Source organism: Adiantum capillus-veneris, chromosome 8, assembly GCF_014529385.1.
Source record: "Adiantum capillus-veneris isolate H3 chromosome 8, ASM1452938v2, whole genome shotgun sequence".
NCBI classification, from domain to species: domain Eukaryota; kingdom Viridiplantae; phylum Streptophyta; class Polypodiopsida; order Polypodiales; family Pteridaceae; genus Adiantum; species Adiantum capillus-veneris.
Window position 1 is genome coordinate 73,295,555 of NC_140938.1, and position 18,816 is coordinate 73,314,370.

At 40.8% G+C, this 18,816-nt stretch overlaps 1 protein-coding gene across 1 annotated transcript; it reads left to right on the forward strand.

The window, feature by feature from the left end:
• The first annotated feature begins 13,958 nt into the window (after positions 1 to 13,958).
• LOC147452366 (uncharacterized) lies at positions 13,959 to 14,770 on the forward strand. Its single transcript, XM_086518083.1, has one exon. The coding sequence runs from the start codon at positions 14,058 to 14,060 to the stop codon at positions 14,637 to 14,639; it is 582 nt and encodes a 193-aa protein (XP_086374209.1). The 5' UTR covers positions 13,959 to 14,057; the 3' UTR covers positions 14,640 to 14,770.
• The last annotated feature ends 4,046 nt before the right edge of the window (positions 14,771 to 18,816 follow it).

The window sequence follows — 18,816 nt, forward strand, 5'->3', positions numbered from 1 at the left end:
CATCTACTACACCTTCTTGAAATAAGTAAGGAAATAGTGCAGCAAGAAGAAATCCTTAACAAGTTTCAAAAGGTTTTCATCAATCCTACTTCAACTTTGAAACATATTTCACAAAGCATTACCGATGTACAATAAAAGAATAAAGAGGAGCACAAATATGCCAACTTACTGAACAAAATGGTAGCATTCAATGATTAAAACAATTCTAGAGGGCTAAATCTCAAGAACCTTTGGAATCAATCAAGTAAGTGCAAGTTGCTATAATAAGAACATGGGATAATAGTCACAGTCGGGAAGCTAAGCCAATAATTGAGCAAGGCATTAGTCCCAATGCTTCAAGTAATAATTCCTTATGGTCTAAGAGGCTCAACTATTCTAGGTATTTCTCAAGCTATAAGAGTTGGACATATTTACGTCATGTCATTCATGACATGACGTAAATATGTATTCTAGGTATTGCTCAAGCTATAAGAGTTGGACATATTTACTTCACTCATGGTGGTATAGGTGAGCATAAGAGTCAAAGTCTATGTATTTTAAGCTTTTTGAGGTAAAGGAGAATAGTCCAAAAGACATGCATCGAGCACGATGAAATATGAGTGGAGAAGCTTCTACATCAAAAATTGTTCTTGGAAAAGTGGAAGATATTGAGATGTCTTTTGATTTCACATGAGCTACAATTGTTCCGTGAAGCACACCAGTCAATTCCAGTTTTCCAATATATACTTTTCTCTTGACAATTTTTTGATCTACAAATAGAGTGTCCCCATAATTGGCATTTGCATTAGAATCTCTTCCTTTGTTTCTCTCGAGCACTCATCTTGCATGAGCAAGTCCTTAAATTTCAATTGTTCAACTCAAATAATATTTTTTACCAGTGGAACTGCCCTCCCCCCCCCGCCCCCTCCCTTGTTTTTTTCCCTTTGGTCATCTAGGTTTTAGACCCTAGTCTAGAAACCCTAATCTCTATTCTTTAACAATAAGGAGCTTGCTACCAATGCTCAATGATCAAAGAATCAGAGCAAGGACATACAAGACTAAGCTATGCTTTGCCATGAGTAATCTAATCTTTCAAGCCAACAACAATTCTCGATCAAAGATAATGGGAACCAGATGAAGAAGCAAATAAGATCAACTTTGAGGCCCATGAGTGCATTTCAAAGATCTCAAAGATATGGAGACTTCCTCGCAAATTCCTACAAATTTAGAGATAGTGAAAAATTCAAAGAGCTTGAAGCAATAGCAAATGCAGTCAAAATGCAGTGAAGTCAAAACAACTAGTTGCACCATAGAATCATTTTCCCAAGAACACTATGTGTCAACAAGACCAAGAATCCTATGCCCATATTTACTTACAAAAAAATGCAAGCAATAGGATTCAGGGCCAAACACACGGAAATATGGTCATACAACAAAAAATAGAGCCAACTTGTGTTTTTTTGCTCTGAAATTGCATTGAACTTCACCAATAGGCTTAGATTAGTCACTATATCCAAGTGCATAAGCCTCATCCCATATGTGATTAATGATAGATCGTAATTCATGTTCCTCAACCTTTGTAAGATCAAACATCACAACCCTTATCTAGAGTATCAAGACAAGCCAACCATATGATCATTTCATGTTTTGAAACCAAAACCCCAACCCAAAGCCTAATCTTGACGTAAAGCTCTGAGAATTGTAAATTTTCATAAAATCCAAACTAGTGATACAAAACTCCAAAGAGCATGGTGAGATTATCTTTTAATCATGTTGATCCAAACCATGTCATCAAAAGTGAATTTTGCCCAAAAAAAGGATTCCAATCCATATATTCCAAGCCCATTTTCACTTTTTACTTGTATACTTGTCCCTTGGGATAGTCTTACTCCACTAATGAAGTTTGGGCAGGTTTCAATTGAAATTGCACTAGTCATGTCTAATTTTTCTTTATGGTCAAGCTCACGTCATCAATGCAACAAATGGATCTGAGTCACTTGCTTTGTAGCTAGTTTTCAATGTGCCTTATAGGATTCTTCAGCGACCAACACATTTGGATTGACAAGAACATACCAAGGTAGAAATCACTCAAGGGGAGAATGCCATCAATTGAAACAAAGTTTTCAAGCCCTTCACCCAAAGACTATTGTAGACACTGGGAGAAGGCCTTAGATAGGTGCATGTACATAGTCGGATCAAGAATTTACCAGTTGTAATTACTATTGTAACTATAATAAACCCAATTTGGGTACCTAGGACCCTCTACTTCATTTTGAAGGGTTTTCACTACGCGATCTATCCAAATTCTTTGTAATCATTGAGCTATTTCTCAAATTTTTTCTAGCTCAATTGTAATCAACACTTGCTACTAGTTGTACTTTCCTTCATTTTCTAAACATATCATCTCTAGTACTTTACATCTAGTATCTAAATTTATACTTTCAACTCCATTCATATCTAATTTTCTATGATTGTGAAAAGTTTGAATCTGATTTTTCATCTGATTTGACATCTAACTCTAAATCTTCAACCTAGAATAGATGTCAAAGTGACCAACTTATTCCATTTTGGTGATCAGGGTGGTGAGCTTAAGCTCTTGATAGGAATCTATCTCCCATGGAATGTGGAGTTACCAAAACATTTTCAATGTCACCCAGATGATCAGCAAGAGGGAGGAGACCTACCACATACCACAGTATTTGCTAACGAACATGACCATACAAGCATGATGGCTGAAGAATCAAAGCAGGGCTCTGATGATGAACCTAATTTTTAGAAGGAGGAGACAGATGCCAACCCTTAACAAAGAGGTATTGAGGGGCTTGGGGGATCTCAAGACCCTTCTCAATCAAGGAGGATGTTAGCAACAAGCTAACAAGAACACCATTTTTTGGAGTTCTCTTTGTAAAACATTTATTATTTTGATAAATCGGGAATATTGTAACTCTTATTTTCTCAGATAAACTTTTTAATTAATGAATCGGGGCTACAAGCTTCCAGATTGTATCAGCCAATCATCACCCAGCTTTGGTAGAACTCCAAATTATTAGTTTTGACCACCCAAAAACCTTGGCTAAGGTATAAAAGCCAATTTTTGTAAGTTTTTTATAAGTTTTTGGATAAGAAATACACAGTGTGAGCTAACGGCGCTCACTTATCTCCTTCTCGCGCTTCCTACTCCCTCTCTGGTTGTCACATTGCGACTGCATTTGTTGCATTGCAACCGCAAGTAAGAGCTCTACGCATTAAAGTAAGCCATTCACAGTATTTCGTAGCTTTTGGCGTCACCGACCCGCGGCCTAATTTCATCATAACTAGGAAATCACACTTTTAAATAAAAAATTAAGCATAGGTGGGTATTGGGGCATCATTGCTAAGCATTTAGATGCATTCTTGGTCAAAAACGACTAGGTAAAAAATCCACTGCTATTAATAATCGCGATTTTGGAACTTGACCTAAAGTGGGGTTTGAGACCATAAGCATGTGTGCTTAGGTCTTATAAACTTGTCCTAGAAGTTTTGTTACGTTTGGATCTCATTAGATGTTGTAACGGATGTGATTTGCTTGCCGATGAGCGATTGGCTTTTAGTGATTTCAGTCACTTGAGTGTAGCTTGAGTTAGATGTGAGTTGTTAGTTGTTTTCCGACAGATTGACAACCTCTTGTAGCCTCTACGCACTAGTCGAGTCAGCTTCATCCCATGGTTTGACAAATTAATCGTGGTTCTCGCTATTACTGCAATAAGATAGGATGGTGAGGTTAGACATGCGTCCCACATTTGGCGCCGCCTCCGAGGAACAAAGAGACCTAAACTAGGGAAAACTATGAGTGTCTTTTGTAGTTGTCCTTTAACTTCCTCTAGGTTCGCATAGAGTCCCAAACTTTCTTTTAAAAACCGCATAGCTTAAGATTGTCGTCTTTTGTTGTGTAGAGGTAGCTTGGAAGTAATCGTACTTGTCGAGTGCCTTTAGGATTGTAGGATTGTAGATTTGGATTAGGATTTGGAGAATGATTGGTAGACGAGACAAGTCTTAAGATCAAGGCTCTGAAAAACATAAAAAACACAAGAAAACGAGTGTTTGTGAACACTTTCCACAACCCCATTGCATGAGAATCTAGGAGTAGGGTAAGTAGGATTCAATGTGGATTTCAGAACATTGCTCTCTCTGAAAGAATCAAGTGTGAGTTGTTATTGGAAGTTGCATAATTTTAGGTCTACGGCTAGAAATAGCTCGAAAAGACTCGAATCCACTCAATCCGACTAGAGAGTAAGCCTAAAAGTTGTCTGAACCAGTTGGTAGGCTCAAAGGCACTTCGAGGTAAAAATTTCAAGAGTTGACCAAAACTCAAATTATTTACTTTTTCTTTATATTTTAGGCCAAATTAATTTTTGATTTGATTCATAGGCTTAAAATAGCTCATAAAAAGACTATCTTTGAGAAAATTGCAAACAAGTGTTCATTTTAAGCCTAAAGTTAATAATCACGATTATCAACTTTTTGCTCTAAATTGACCAAGGTTCACACCATTGACTCATTGCATGTGTACAAACAACTTTTGTAAAGGCCCAAGGGATTTGGATCACAGAACTGACAAAAACTGGGTAAAATACTGACTTTTTGAATCTTCAGTATAAATTGGGGAAATATTGATCCAAAATTGTTGAAATTTGATTCATAGGCTTATGTTGATGTGATAAACATGTGTACATGCTCAGTTGACCAAAATCTACAAAAATTTGTCAGAAGTAAATAATCATGATTATTTACATATGTCCTATTTTTCAACTTTTTTGACCAAGTGAGCATACCACTAGTTTCATCATGTTGTAATAAGCCACCAAACCAAATTTGGTAAGATTTGGATCTCTAGATTGAAAATTGTGACTAAAATTGCAAAGTTAGTCTGCGGACAGATAAATGATGACCATTAGATCACAATATTATCCAAACTTGATGAAACTTGGCTAATGACCTTAACTAAAGGTGTTTAACAGATCTGTGTCAAAGTTGGAAAAAACTTGAAAAAATATAGCTGGAGTAAATAATCGTGATTATTTACATCTGCTTCAAAACTTGATGATTTTGCAAATTTGAGTATATCACAAGGTCAAGTACATCAAGTAGACCTCACAAATCCATTTTGGTGAAATTTGGATCCCAAAAGTCAGACTTAAGTCAGATTTTTGAAATCAGAGTCTGCGAACACCAAATAGTTGATAAACTTGATCAGATTTTGTCCAAACTTGTTGAAAATTGTCCAAGGACCTAACAAGTTGTATACTTGCCAAACCAATCAAAAAAGTGCAAAAATTTGATAAAAGTAAATAATCACGATTATTTACTTCTGCTATCCAAAGACATCAATTTGACTTTTGAACTTATACAGTGATAGACCAACATAATATAAAGCCACAGGGCAATTTTGGGTTCAATCAGATCAAAATTGATACATGTACACTTAGTTTTCAGGTTGCAGATCAAACCTTTGATTTTTGCTAAAGGCGAATTTGAAAGTCAAATTTTGACTGTCATAGCTTGATTTGAAGTGATACACAGAGACCAATCATGAGAATAGCAAAAACTCTATTGTCTTTATAGAAGAATAGCTAACTTGATCAAATTTGTATAGGAATCAGGTTGCAGACAAGGAATCAATGGCTTGACAGAAAGTTGCAATCGAATCAAGTGGAAAATGACGACAAGTCAATCCAAAGGTGAGTACTCTATCCAGAGCTCATAAGTCTATATGAACCTTAAATATGGTCGTGTACTAGGAAATCAGGGCATACTCGGAGAAACCTCCAGTAGAGTATCTACCGAAGAAAGCGTGAATCAAGGCAATTCCTTGCATACAATTCCTGAAAAAGTTTTAGACACTTTTTCAGATTCAACATCCGAAATGTCTTCTTACTCGACTCACTCGAAAACCGGAACGGCAATGCGCTATAAGCATATACTATCATTTTACAAGAATAACCATCATGGAGCCCAGGTTTACTTGGGCCCTAACAAGGAGTATGCTATTCGCATTGATAACCATGGTATTGAGTTCAAAGAAGAGGTTAGGGCAAACAAACAAGGAAAAATGTACATGGACCGAAACGGAACTCAATATTTACAAGTCAAAAACCCTGACGTGATAGAAAAATGGGGGTTAGAAGTAAACATTATAATCCCAGATATGCCAGCAAAAGAAGGACCACCAACTTTAGAATTCGGGGGATACGATCAAGTAGACTTTGAAGCTTTTGAAACGGCTTAGTACGGATAATCCTCCGATCGGAGTCTATTGTTGGGAAGATAGAAACATAAAAGATGTTCTGTGGACTTCTCATGCCAAACGAGGACAATTAACGGCCATGAAGATCATCTATATCTTCAAGATCAAAGATAAGGGATCAACGGACCTACCAACCTATCTGTTTAGGGATTGTTATAACAACAACTTTGTTTGATGACTCCTGAGGAGGTAGAACAAACCAAATACCAAGGGTATTCCATACGGGATTGGATATTAGGGGAAGGACCAGAAACAATTCCAAGGGATGAGCACCGTGAGAGATCATCTGAGAATAATGTGAAGAAACCAGAAACCACCTCATCACGTAGAAAACCAGGTGACACTAAGGCCAGTCCAGGGCTACATGAGTCACTATTTCCAACATATTGGTTTGAAGGACTCAGAACAGTACCAACTCCCAAGAGACCTGAAGTTGAACCAAACAGACGCGTCAGACCAGCTGATTTACAAAAATGGGTCAGAAAATACAGTGGAATAGGGGATCCATACGACCACTTAGCAAGATTTAAGCAAGTGCTAAGAGCAGAGCGTATATTCGATTTCCATACTCAATTCGAGGGGTTTGGAATGACATAAAAGGAAAATCATTGACATGGTTCCAAAACATTCCACCAAAGCCAATCATGGACTTGAACACATTAGCTCAAGGATTTGTAGCTCCTTGTTCCAAAGTGGGGATCAAACATAATACAGTAGCTCAAATCTACAGCTTTAAACAGAAACATAATGAGTCTGTTAGGGATTGTGCAACTCGAATGAAGCAATACATTGCCAGATGCCCAGAGATGGAGATACCTGCAGAAGAATGACTTGTATCTTTGTTTCTGGAGGGATTGCTAAACAAAGAGCTTCATGCTATACTCTATAGTAAAAAGCATACAATTCTAGAAGCGTGTGTGTCAGATGCTATTGACTTAGGAGACAATTGCAAGGTTTTCAACGAAGAAGATATCCCTAAGAATAATCAAAGCAAGAAAACAACATCCACTAAACGAGCACAAGTGGGAACAGTTGCCGCGGCACCACTCTTAGCCATAGAAGATATGCTAAAAAGGATGAACAACATGCAAAAAGCACCTATGAGAAGACCAAGACAAGGGATACCTCCACAGGGACAACCAATTAGGCCACAAAAATAATGTACAATCGAGGGTAAATGGACCAACCATGAGACCCACGAGTGCTACTTCAGACCAAAGTATGATGGGAATGTTCAGTACGTGCCCATGAGGCCACAAGGACAACCCATGTACAGATATCAGCCCCATATGGCCCAACCTCAAAGACCACCAATGTGTATGGAAAGACCACGACCTATGTTGGGACAAAAACCTCCGTATCCAGGACATAATGCAGTGCCTGTAAAGTACATGCACTCTGAAAGAGTCATAGATGAACAAGCATTAGTGCCTGTTACACCCTATGCAGAGCCTAGTCCATCTACAGTAATGGTAGAGGGAGATTGGTATAATCCACATCCACCACCAATGGAAGAAACCGTGACTTATGCTCCACAAGAGCTAGCACCAATATATTATGTAGCTAATCAAGGTGTTGGACATCCCATGGGAAGACCCATGATAAAGCCTAGAACAGGAAACTGTCATAACTGTGGTGGCACAACCCCACCTTGAAACAAACGCGAACCAGAGCTCATAGTGCCTTACAACGAAGATACCTTAGACAAAATTCCATTCGTAGAGGAAGACTGGCCAGGACACTTATGGAAAAAAGTAAGAGAGATCAATGATGGGAGCCTAACTCTAAAGTCAGCTCCTATAGAGGAAGTCTGGTTGGATAACCTACCTTCTGATATGAACATGGATTTATAATCCTTGTACGGGGATTGCAGATCGGAAGCTTCAGGAATGTCGAAACCATTGACATTAAAAACATTACCTTCTTACTTGGGAGATAACAAAGATGAATCCATCGTGTGCAAGACCACTCAAGTAAAAAGAGCTGAACAGACCCTAGAAGTAGACAACATTCATTCAATCATGTCTACACCCATCCAATGCACTCTTACCTTGAGAGAACTGTTAAAACTCATACCATACTTATGGAATGATTTACAAAAAACCATAGAGAAGGTGGGGATAACGGGGTTAATCTCGAAGAATTTGGGAAAATTGAAAATTGAAATGGAAAACAAAGAGATTCAATCAGTTCCCATGAACAAAGTTGGAGAATATTACGAAGGGGAAAACAACCCTCCCAGTGAAATATAATGACATTGAAACCATGGCAATACTGGATAGTGGAGCTGGCATAGCCATAGCCACTAAAGCAGTATGCAATACTGGGGACAGCCAGCCATTGGACAAACTCGAATGAAATTGCAGTTGGCTGACGGACACATTGAGAGACCCTTAGGACTACTTGAAAAAGTGATAGTTAATTCTTGTGGAATTGAATATCAACACATGTTTGCCATAGTAGACTTTGGAAAAAAACTCAACTATGAAATCATATTGGGAAGACCTTTCATGCGACAGGTACAGCTTATCCAAGATTGGGGAAACAACTATCTGTACTTGAAGCAAGTGGGATCTATAACAAGAGTCAATCTAAAAGATCACACTTATAGAGATGTCTTGAAAACACCCATCCAAGAGTTTGATTCAGTCTCTTCCGCTGAAACTAAACTCCCATCTTGGCTAAACAAAGATACTCCTATTTGGATGTGTGGAGCTTCAGAAAATGGAAGCTTAAGACGAGAAGAATGTATCCTAGAAAGGGGCTGCACAAACGAAGCCTACGTACCTGAACCCTTTCTAGAGCATTTATTTAAGCCATTTGAGTGGACTCAAATTTTAGCGACAATGGATGTATGTGTGAATACGTCTATGCCTACTCAATTTTGTAATGAGGATGGCTACGACATAATTCCCATCCAAATGATCTCAATCCTCAACATTGAAAACTAAGATAGGAACCCAAGGACTTAATGAAAGCTCAACAGGTCTTTTTGGACCTCTATTATGATGCAACTGATGAGTTAGATGAACACTCAACTACCTCAAAATATTCGGGGTCAGAAAAAGAGCATACGAGAGCTAAATTACTCTTAAAAGGAGGGGAGGAAAAGTTTTTTGACTTTCCAAACTAGAAATCAAGAAGACAAAAATGGTATAGACGAAAGAGAGACACCGGAATTGTGAAAACACGACCTATGCCATTAGTCTCCAGTAAAACACAATTCCTATTGCAGATAGATGCTAATGATTACGTCAAGGACAAAATAACTGGTAGATATTCTTCAAACAAAAATTTAGAAACATCTCAAACATCGAGAAAAACAAGGAAGGGTACTCAACAAAAATCACAGAATAAGAAACCACTCATGACCAGACTCGAGCGGAAAAAGAAATATCAAGAGTTGAAAAAAGCATAGACTGGCTTACATTGCGAATGACCTAACAGAAGAAGAAGAAGAGCTCTTGTTGAGCTTGTTAAAGGAATACCGGGATATCTTCGCTTGGTCTTACAAGGATCTCAAGGGTGTTGATCCAGAAATCTGTCAACATACCATACCCATGAGAGATGACGCAAAACCAAGTAGACAGAGACCATACACGTATAACGAAACATTTGCAAGGAAGATAAAAGAAGAGATTGAAAACTGGGAAGACAAATTCATTTACGAAATTGAACACACCAATTGGGTGTCTCCAATTGTGGTAGTACCAAAGAAGAATGGAAACTTACGAGTGTGTGTTAGTCTCAAAAAGGTGAATGTAGCTACCATCAGAGACAACTTTCCTCTTCCAATAACGAAGCATGTTTTAGAACGAGTTGCAGGAAAAGAAGCTTACAGCTTCTTAGACGGCTTTTCGGGATACAATCAACTTTTGGTTGACCCAAAAGATCATCACAAAACTGCTTTGCAATAGAATGGGGTATATTTGCCTATCGGGTTATTCCGTTGGGTTAACTAATGCTCCAGCCACGTTCCAAAGGTTGATGAGCCATGCTTTCAAGGAATATCTTAGGAAATTCTTAGAAGTATATATGGATGATCTATGCGTACATTCATCAATCCGGGCTGATCATTTTAAACACCTCAAAAAGGTATTCGAAAAATGTAATCTTTATAGGATTTGTTTAAATCCTGAAAAGTGCACATTCATGGGTAGACAAGGAAAAATTCTTGGATATATAGTGTCTAAAAATGGCATAGCTACTGATACTGAGAAGATTCATGTCATTGCTGAATTGCCTAGACCAACAACAGTAAAGGGGGTACAAGCCTTCATGGGGCATTGTGGATATTACTGACGGTTCATCTACATGTACGCTATAATTGCAAAACCCATGTGGGTGAAAGCATGTTAACCTGTCATGCTTTTTCATGTCCCGGACAATGCTAACTAGCACAATTTTGACATATGCTAACTAGTACAATAACTTGAGCTACATCTCCAAGATCTATGACATATGATATATCAATAGAAAGCACTTGAAACAAGGAATCCAAATGTATAAACTCCGACAAATTTTGATATTATTTGTAAAAAATTTACCGGACGCCAAACTTTTTGAAGATGTGCTAACTTGAAACTGCTAACTAGCACAAAAAGCGCGACAGGTTAACATGCTTTCACCCATGTATAGCTTGATTACGCACTTTGAATGGACCGAGGCATGTGAAGAATCCTCCAGGAAGCTTAAGCAAGCTCTCACTTCAGCTCCACTATTGAAAGCACTAGATTGGGATAAGGTATTCCACGTACATGTAGATGCTTCTAATTTTTCTATCGGTTGTATACTAGCTCAACCAGGAGATGGAAAATTTGACTTTCCTATTTCTTATGCTAGCCGACAATTGAACATGGCGGAAAAGAACTACACCATCACCGAAAGAGAAGGACTAGAAATTATCTATGCCGTTAAAAAGTATAGACATTACTTATTAGCCAACAAGTTTGTATTCTTTGTGGACCACCAAGCCTTGTTGTATTTGGTTAACAAGCCCTACAACACAGGGAGAATAGTAAGATGGTTCATCATTCTCCTGAATTTGATTTCACTGTGGTCGTAAAAAAAGGCACCACACATCAACGAGCAGATCATTTGTCAAGGATTGTTTCAGGGGAATCACCTAAAGGGGTAGACAATGATCTACCAAACGCCTATTTGTTCTTTGTAGAAATGATACCTAGATGGGTGGAAAAAATTGTGTCATTAATGACAATAGCTCAAGTGGATCCAGAAATACCACTTCCTATCACAATCGGGTTAATCGAGCAATCGGCTATGTATCAATTACTAGCTGGAAGGCTATACAAAAGAAATCGGGATGGGATATTGCTTTTATGCATTAACCTTGAAGAAAAAGAACAGTACCTAAGTCAAGCACATGTTACCATAGTAGGACTTCACTTTGCGGAAGGCCAAACTATGCAACGAATCTTGAGACTTGGAGTATTTTGGCTGTTAGTGCTATAGTGGAAGCGTATGCAATGATGAGTGTTGTACGTCCATCGTACTAGTATGCCATGCATATATATCAAAAAATGGAATGATAAGCCCTTGGCTTCAATGACAATCTCAACCATGTGAGCCGTTGAAATACATGCCTTGGACGATCACACTGGCATGGATACATCACAATGCACCGTTGCGTAAACTGTGAGGTTATATCCACATAGTGTCAAAGATGTGTGCCATTATCATTGATCTCAGGTCAATCGATAATACTTGGCACATAAGAGAATTTGTGCTTCACATGAAGACAAGCAAAGCACTTTGCTTTGTACAATGGCTTCTTATGCAGTCTGCCCAAGCACTTTGCTTTGCACAACACAAAGATATTTTCCAAAATGAAAAGTAAAACATAGACAAAAACCAACATAACATGAAATTGACTAACCTTGTCGCCCACTTGTGGCAAGGTTTCTGGTAATTTGCTTGAATCTGGCTCATAGTCAGATATACTGCTTGAGTGAGCTAGCGTATGTGTCATATACACCTATTGTTATGTAAAGAACCTGTAGACATCTTGGCAAGTTTCCCTAAGTTTGTATGCTAATAGCACATTCCTAACTATGGAAACTGCTATGCAATATATCTTAATATGAAGCCTTGCTTCCTAGAAATCCATAGAAAGATGAGACATAACTGTCGTGACTGCTTATAGCAAATAGATGCTTCTATTGACACACAAATGTCAAAGAGAGTCAACCTTGTCAAGCTTGCATAAAAAAATGGCCTTGCCAAATCATGCATCGTATTGAGAATCATTCGATTCCTCAATATTGAAAGAGATAGCTACTAAAAGCTAGCCATCAAAGGTCAAACTCTACTTGATCAGAGCAACATTTGCTTATCAAGTTGGTCATGTAGAAAATCCTGCAAAAGTTAATAAGTGCAAAATTGAAACTTAAAGTTAACACACTAATGTGATGGAGTGACCGTGCACCCAGAGGTACAGAGCCTTGCTCTTGAAAGCCTTGCTTTTTCATAGATTTAAGTGGCTTGGCGCTTCCTCAATGCGCTTCCTCATAGATTTAAGTGGCTTGGCGCTTCCTCAATGCTAGGTCAGAGATACAAGCTTCAAACATTTTGAAAATTATAAGACACGAGATGTCTACACAAGCCTTGCTCATGGGTAGCCGCATACAGAGTCCTACTCCAAAGGCGGTGCTAAATGCATTGAGTCTAAAGAAGTTGTTGAGGAGCCATGCTCGAGAAAATCTAGAACTCCAAATTAGAAAGAAGGAGATTTGTGGGCTTCTTGAATTGAAATTACTCATTGGCCTTGCCGAATACTTGTATCTTACAAGCCATAAGCCTTCCGGCTCACACGAAGGGCCTCAACAGGGCTGCCAATCGGCACATCGACGTGTCTCAACCATGAGTATCCATGGCTCATATCTCCCAAACCAGGGAGCCGTTTGTGACCATTAGATACTCCATGCGGAGGTCTTGATGTGCTCAATGCGCTAAGAACATTCACGAATGCACACATGAGGCGCACGTCATTGACCCGTGAAAGCACCCATCACTCGACTCGAAGCGGCCCAAGGCATTTTGCGATTTTTCAAGATTGTTCAAAGTTGCCTGAGATGGTTCGAGAGACACCTCTTGGACATGTGTTTGAGGCCCCAAAAATGTCGTCACCCAATTAGATCCTGAATGACGCTTTCACACACATTTTTGACATTAAAGGCCAGTATGGCCCACGTTCGCATCGAGCTAAAGGTGACGATGGGTCGTTTTTTGGCGTGTCCCTCAACGAGCCGCAGCATAGTGGCTCAACTTAGCAGAATGCGGGCCCTTCAACTTTCAGTGTTCCACCTTGAATGTCCCCACTCCCAAGGGATCCCGTAACAATGGGGCTATGATCTATCATCTATGTGATTGTGAGCACTCTAGTGGTGGGATCAATCATCATAGGATATAATATTCAACCTTTACTGTTGGAGCGTACTGTGTCGGTTGAGTCGAGTGATGACGGGTATGCCATGTTTCAGTTCGCGCCGTCGTACGATAACGTAAACCGTGGAAAATCGTCGCAAGGAGAGTAGCTTTGCAAAGCGCGTGAACAGTGCCAATTAAAAACAGGACTGCCTACTAGCCGCTACAGCGCCGTGGGTCGGAGTCGCCTCGGGGCTCGCCACTCGGCGACACCAGAAACCAGGGGGCGTGCCGCGTGCGGATTCAATGCGGTTGCTACCACCAGCTACCCGCTGGACCATATGCCTTGCCCAAGTGCTACCTTATAAACTGGCCCTCCCCGCTTTTTCCCTCATCTCGAATTCTCTCAAAGATGGCTCATCACTTCCTCTGGCCGCTGGCCGCTCTGCTGCTCCCGCTCTCTACGCTTGCTGTGCCGGCTGAGCTCCAGTCGCAGAGTCTGAAGCCGGCAGCGAGTTTTGACAGCTACGCCGTGTTTCAGCAGGCGGCCAGCCAGGTGGAGGGCTCCAGCGAAGCGCAGAAGGCCAGCCAGGGGGTCTCTGAGTTCGCAGTATGCAAGGCTAGCGTGGGCAGCGCCTGCGCCAACTCTCGCTTGCATTGTCCCGCTGCGTGTGTGCAGGGCTTCTACGGAGGTGGCAACGACCGTAATTACGGCGAAGGGTACGGGAGCGGGTACGGTAGCGGGAGTGGGTACGGGAGTGGATACGGAAGCGGCAGCGGTAGCGGATACGACAGCGGTAGCGGGTACGGTCATAACTATGGCAGCGGGAGCGGTGGCGGAGGCGGTGGCGGTGGCGGTGGAGGCGGGGGTGGTGGCGGAGGCGGAGGAGGAGGAGGTGGTGGTGGTGGGGGCGGTGGTCGCTTTGCTGCTTCCAAGGTGTTCGCATGCTCGTACGACTGCCTTAGCGGCTGCAAGGCTTCTTGCCAGACTTGAGGGTTTGCTCTCTGATCTTATGAAATTTCTAACAATTACTTAGTAGTGGCGCCACCTCATGTAGACAGTGCCATATATTATTATGGAATAAGTGCTTTACTAAACATTGAGGTCTTTTGGAATTGTTAGTACTCTCTCTCTCTCTCTCTCTCTCTCTCACACACACACACACACACACACACACACACACACACACACACCGCTGGAGTTTTGTTGGTGAAATGGAATTACATTTTGTGACGCACATTCGAGATTGTTGTGACTTTGATCGTTTAATAGATTGTCTACTTCCGCATATCGAAAGGCTATCACATTTCGATTGGTTTTCAAAAGTTTGACATGCATAGGGATCGAACTCGAGTACATAACCGATCATCTCGTTTCTGATTAGGCTACCTAGTCGGGTAATCATGGAGACTGATAACAAAACCTGCATTGCATATATAAAAAAAGAAAGCTTGGTCATCATCTCCTCCACTTGGGTTTGACTGGTGCAATGCGCATAGCTGTCTTGCTATTGACAAACACTCTTGCCTCCCCTACACGCTCAGAGCCTCAGGCACCACTTGCCTTCTCCATCCGCCTGCCTCCCTTGCACGCTCAGTCGACAAATGACCCTCACCTTTTGCCTTTCCTCTTTAGAAAAAAGTGAGTCCCCTCAAGATTCTCACTATTTCGACATTTTTCACAATTGAGGGCACATACTTGCGCATTCTTCTGTATTTTGGACTCAAATCTCCATAGATTCATAGCCCTCCCTAGTTATATGACATGGGCTAATTATTGAGTGACCCCTCAACTAGTCAACCTTGGGCCCTAAAGTTTGGGTAGTTAATGAAGTAAAAAGTGGGATCTACTAACGAAGTGAGAGAGAGAGATGCCTGTGATCGGTTTTGATAAACGTAAAGTTAATCATGATGAATTGCTCGCAAAAATTTTCCATCTTGCCAAATCTGTTTCTTATTGCTTATATTCTCGTCCAGGAATGGCTCTTTCCGTGAGAGAGAGAGAGAGAGAGAGAGAGAGAGAGAGAGAGAGAGAGTCCCACCTTGCTTAGCTTTGACCTCTTTGCTTGCTCTTCGACCCCTTTGCTAAGCTTCGAGAACGAGAGAAAGAGATGCTCCTTGCTTCCTGACTTCACGAGTTCTGAGAAGGAGAGAGAGTCTCCCTCTTTGCCCACTCGTCTTCGTCTCCTTGCTTAAGTCTGCAAGCGAGAGGAAGAGAGGCTTCTTGCTTGTAACACACACACAGAGAGAGAGAGAGAGAGAGAGAGAGAGAGAGAGAGAGAGAGAAGCTTTCCCTTACTTGAGAGAGAGCTCCCCTTCTTTCGTTCTTGTTCCTTTGCTTTTCCTTACTTTGCTCTCTTCCCCTTGTTGATTATGCTTCCCCGAAAAGCTACTCTATATTTAGGCTTTAAAAAAAAGTCCCCGTTTGCTTGTTACGATGGCGTGACAATTGGCCTAGTGATGTGGCATGTTGGGGTGTTGAGCTACAACAAATATAGCGAGAGGGACCAAAAAGTTGTGCGCGCTCACCTTGAGCCGCACACTCGTTCGAGCTCACCTGGCCGCTACGACCTCTTCTTTGCTTGCGCACACTCGTTCGAGCTCACCTGGCCGCTACGACCACTTGAGCGCACGCTACCTACAGGCCCTTTCTTTCTCTTTTTCTCTCTACTATTATCTTCCCAATGACAGGTCAAATTGGCTTTGGGCGGCCTTTAGGTCTTTGTAGTGGGCCGCTGACACCTTGATTCCTTAAAGGCACCACATTTAGCATGTATATTGTAGTAGGCAATAAAAATCAGAGCTTTGCCAAGCACGACATCTTTCTTCAACAGCCTTTGACTTACAATTTCTGCGTGAATCCCGTTGCCATTTCAATGTCGTGGATAACACCACAGCCTTCAAGATGCAAGTATAAGTGATTGCATTTGGTGAAAGAATTTCCCTTCGCATTCAGCTAAAGAGCTCCATAGCTTTGTTGTTGCCAGCCAGACACTGTCAATCACCACATTAGGTATACAGATCAATTACCATAGTGCTACTTGCAATATATCCCGCTTTCAATGCACTATATGTGATGACATTCTACACAAGATTCTCCTTGAGCATTTAATGTACTGCATTCCAAAACTTGGATGAAGCTCAAAACTCCTTGATGGCATACTAACCGAGCGGACCAGATTGGTACGGAACCAACCTCCAACGAATCTTTAACAATCAATATCTTGGCAACTAGAACTTCGATCTCTAATCTGAAAAGATCGAGACGCTCCACAAAGTGAGAACTTCAAGCCCATGCATTCATTTCATTTATGTCCGCTCAGTTGTAGTTGCCCAATCTGGTACGGATGTGCAATTGACTCAAACTTCAAACTGCCATAACTTTTTCACCATAGCTCCAATTGACAAGCCGGTAGAGCACTTCAAACACTGTAGATGTAGATCATAGAATTCCATCTGTGCTCACTTAAAGCATACTCTTTTTAAGCATCATTAAGGCATCTATTGGCCTTTTAAAGTTGCATATGGCATACATTAACCATACAAATAGCTTGTTAACAAGCCCTAAACATTGATCAAGGATCATGTAAGCTTCAATTAAGCTCAATGTGCATCTTTCTGGTATCTTTCTTAGTATGGGAGCGGAGCTGTATGACACCCACCCCCTTTGAACCTACCATAGCCTCCGATCTATGTCAATTGCACTTAAGTATCACCATCAAGAGCATCATTAGACTCATCGTCTGATGTATACATAGCATTATCTTCTAGAGGTTGATCTATGTTGAAATCTTCAATATTAATCTCACCTTCGTGTTGCTTAAGCAACTTAACTCTTTTTCCTGCAATAGGCACTTTGAGCACAGTGCAATCCAACTCACATAGCTTATATGTCGTATTATCATAAACATGAAGTACTACATATGGTCCAAACCATCGCTTAACCATCTTTCGCATAGCAGTGTACTGGTTCTCCAGGCTACTGTCATATACAAGGACGCAATCCCCATCTTTAATAGCATAAGGTCGTAGTCTGTGCTTACTATCAAATGTTGCTTTATTCTTTAACCTTGCCTCCTTAAGCTTGTTCAATATCTTCTTGACGCCTTTCAAGTTGGCGAATGCGCAAGGAAAGCAAATCTTTTGTAGACATACCTTCTTCCCATGGCATTATGGTCCAAGAAATAACCGCTTCCTTTGTAGGCATAATGGGTTTTTGCCCATACATTAGCTCAAATGGCATAGAACCTGTAACAGAACTATGTGTAGTTCGATCAACCCAGAAAGCAAATGCTAGGAGTTCAGGCCAATCACCAATATGTCCTTGGCATGCCTTTGCTAAAGCTTTGACAATAGACGAATGCTCACTTTTTCCATTCCCTTTTGGATTGTATGTTGTAGTGAGAGCTAGTTTAATGCCCAACCGAGAAAAGAAATCACGAGATTCATCCGCATCTAGCTCTCCTCTGTAAGCAATAATTCTACCAACACATCCATACATGGAAATCACATCTTCAAGTGTAAGGTAGAGCGGAAGTGAATGTTGAACTTTGCTTAAGATGAGTGCTCCGAACTGTGCTCAAGGGTTTCTTTTACTTACGGAAGGGAGAGCCTTCCGTTCCTTTAGTGAGAGAGTACAAATGATCACAAACAAAGTGGAAGACAATGTGAATGAAGGTGTTGAGGCTGAGAGATAGAGAGAAGAATACGACATCAAAATGTTGTCAAACCCTTCTCTGAAGGCCCCACTCTCTATGGCGAGAGTGGTCTACTATTGATTGCACAAATCTCTACAATGGTCTGAATGCAATGGTCTTACCGACGATGTTGACGACGATGACCACGACGACGGGTTGAAAATTGAAAATGCTAAGGGTTGAAATCTATAAATTTTGTATGTGCTAAATTTTGACTCTATGTCAGTGATGACGGTGATGACGATGATGTGACGACGACGAGTTGAAAACGTAGATGCCAAAATCTATGAATAGCGGGTTGAATCTGCAAATGCTAGTCAATCTGACCATGCGGCAAGGATCTACTGCGTGAAGGTGAGACCTGCGAGGTTTTGGGGATGTTTTGCTGTGTCTGTATGTTGAGAATTGAAAACGATGAAGCTAGGATTGAATCTATCGCCAAGGAACTGCAAAATGCTAGGATGGCTTGATGTT

Bases quoted from the DNA above. Each gene is read 5' to 3' on its own strand.
- LOC147452366 (XM_086518083.1), top strand. From the start codon at position 14,058: ATGGCTCATCACTTCCTCTGGCCGCTGGCCGCTCTGCTGCTCCCGCTC.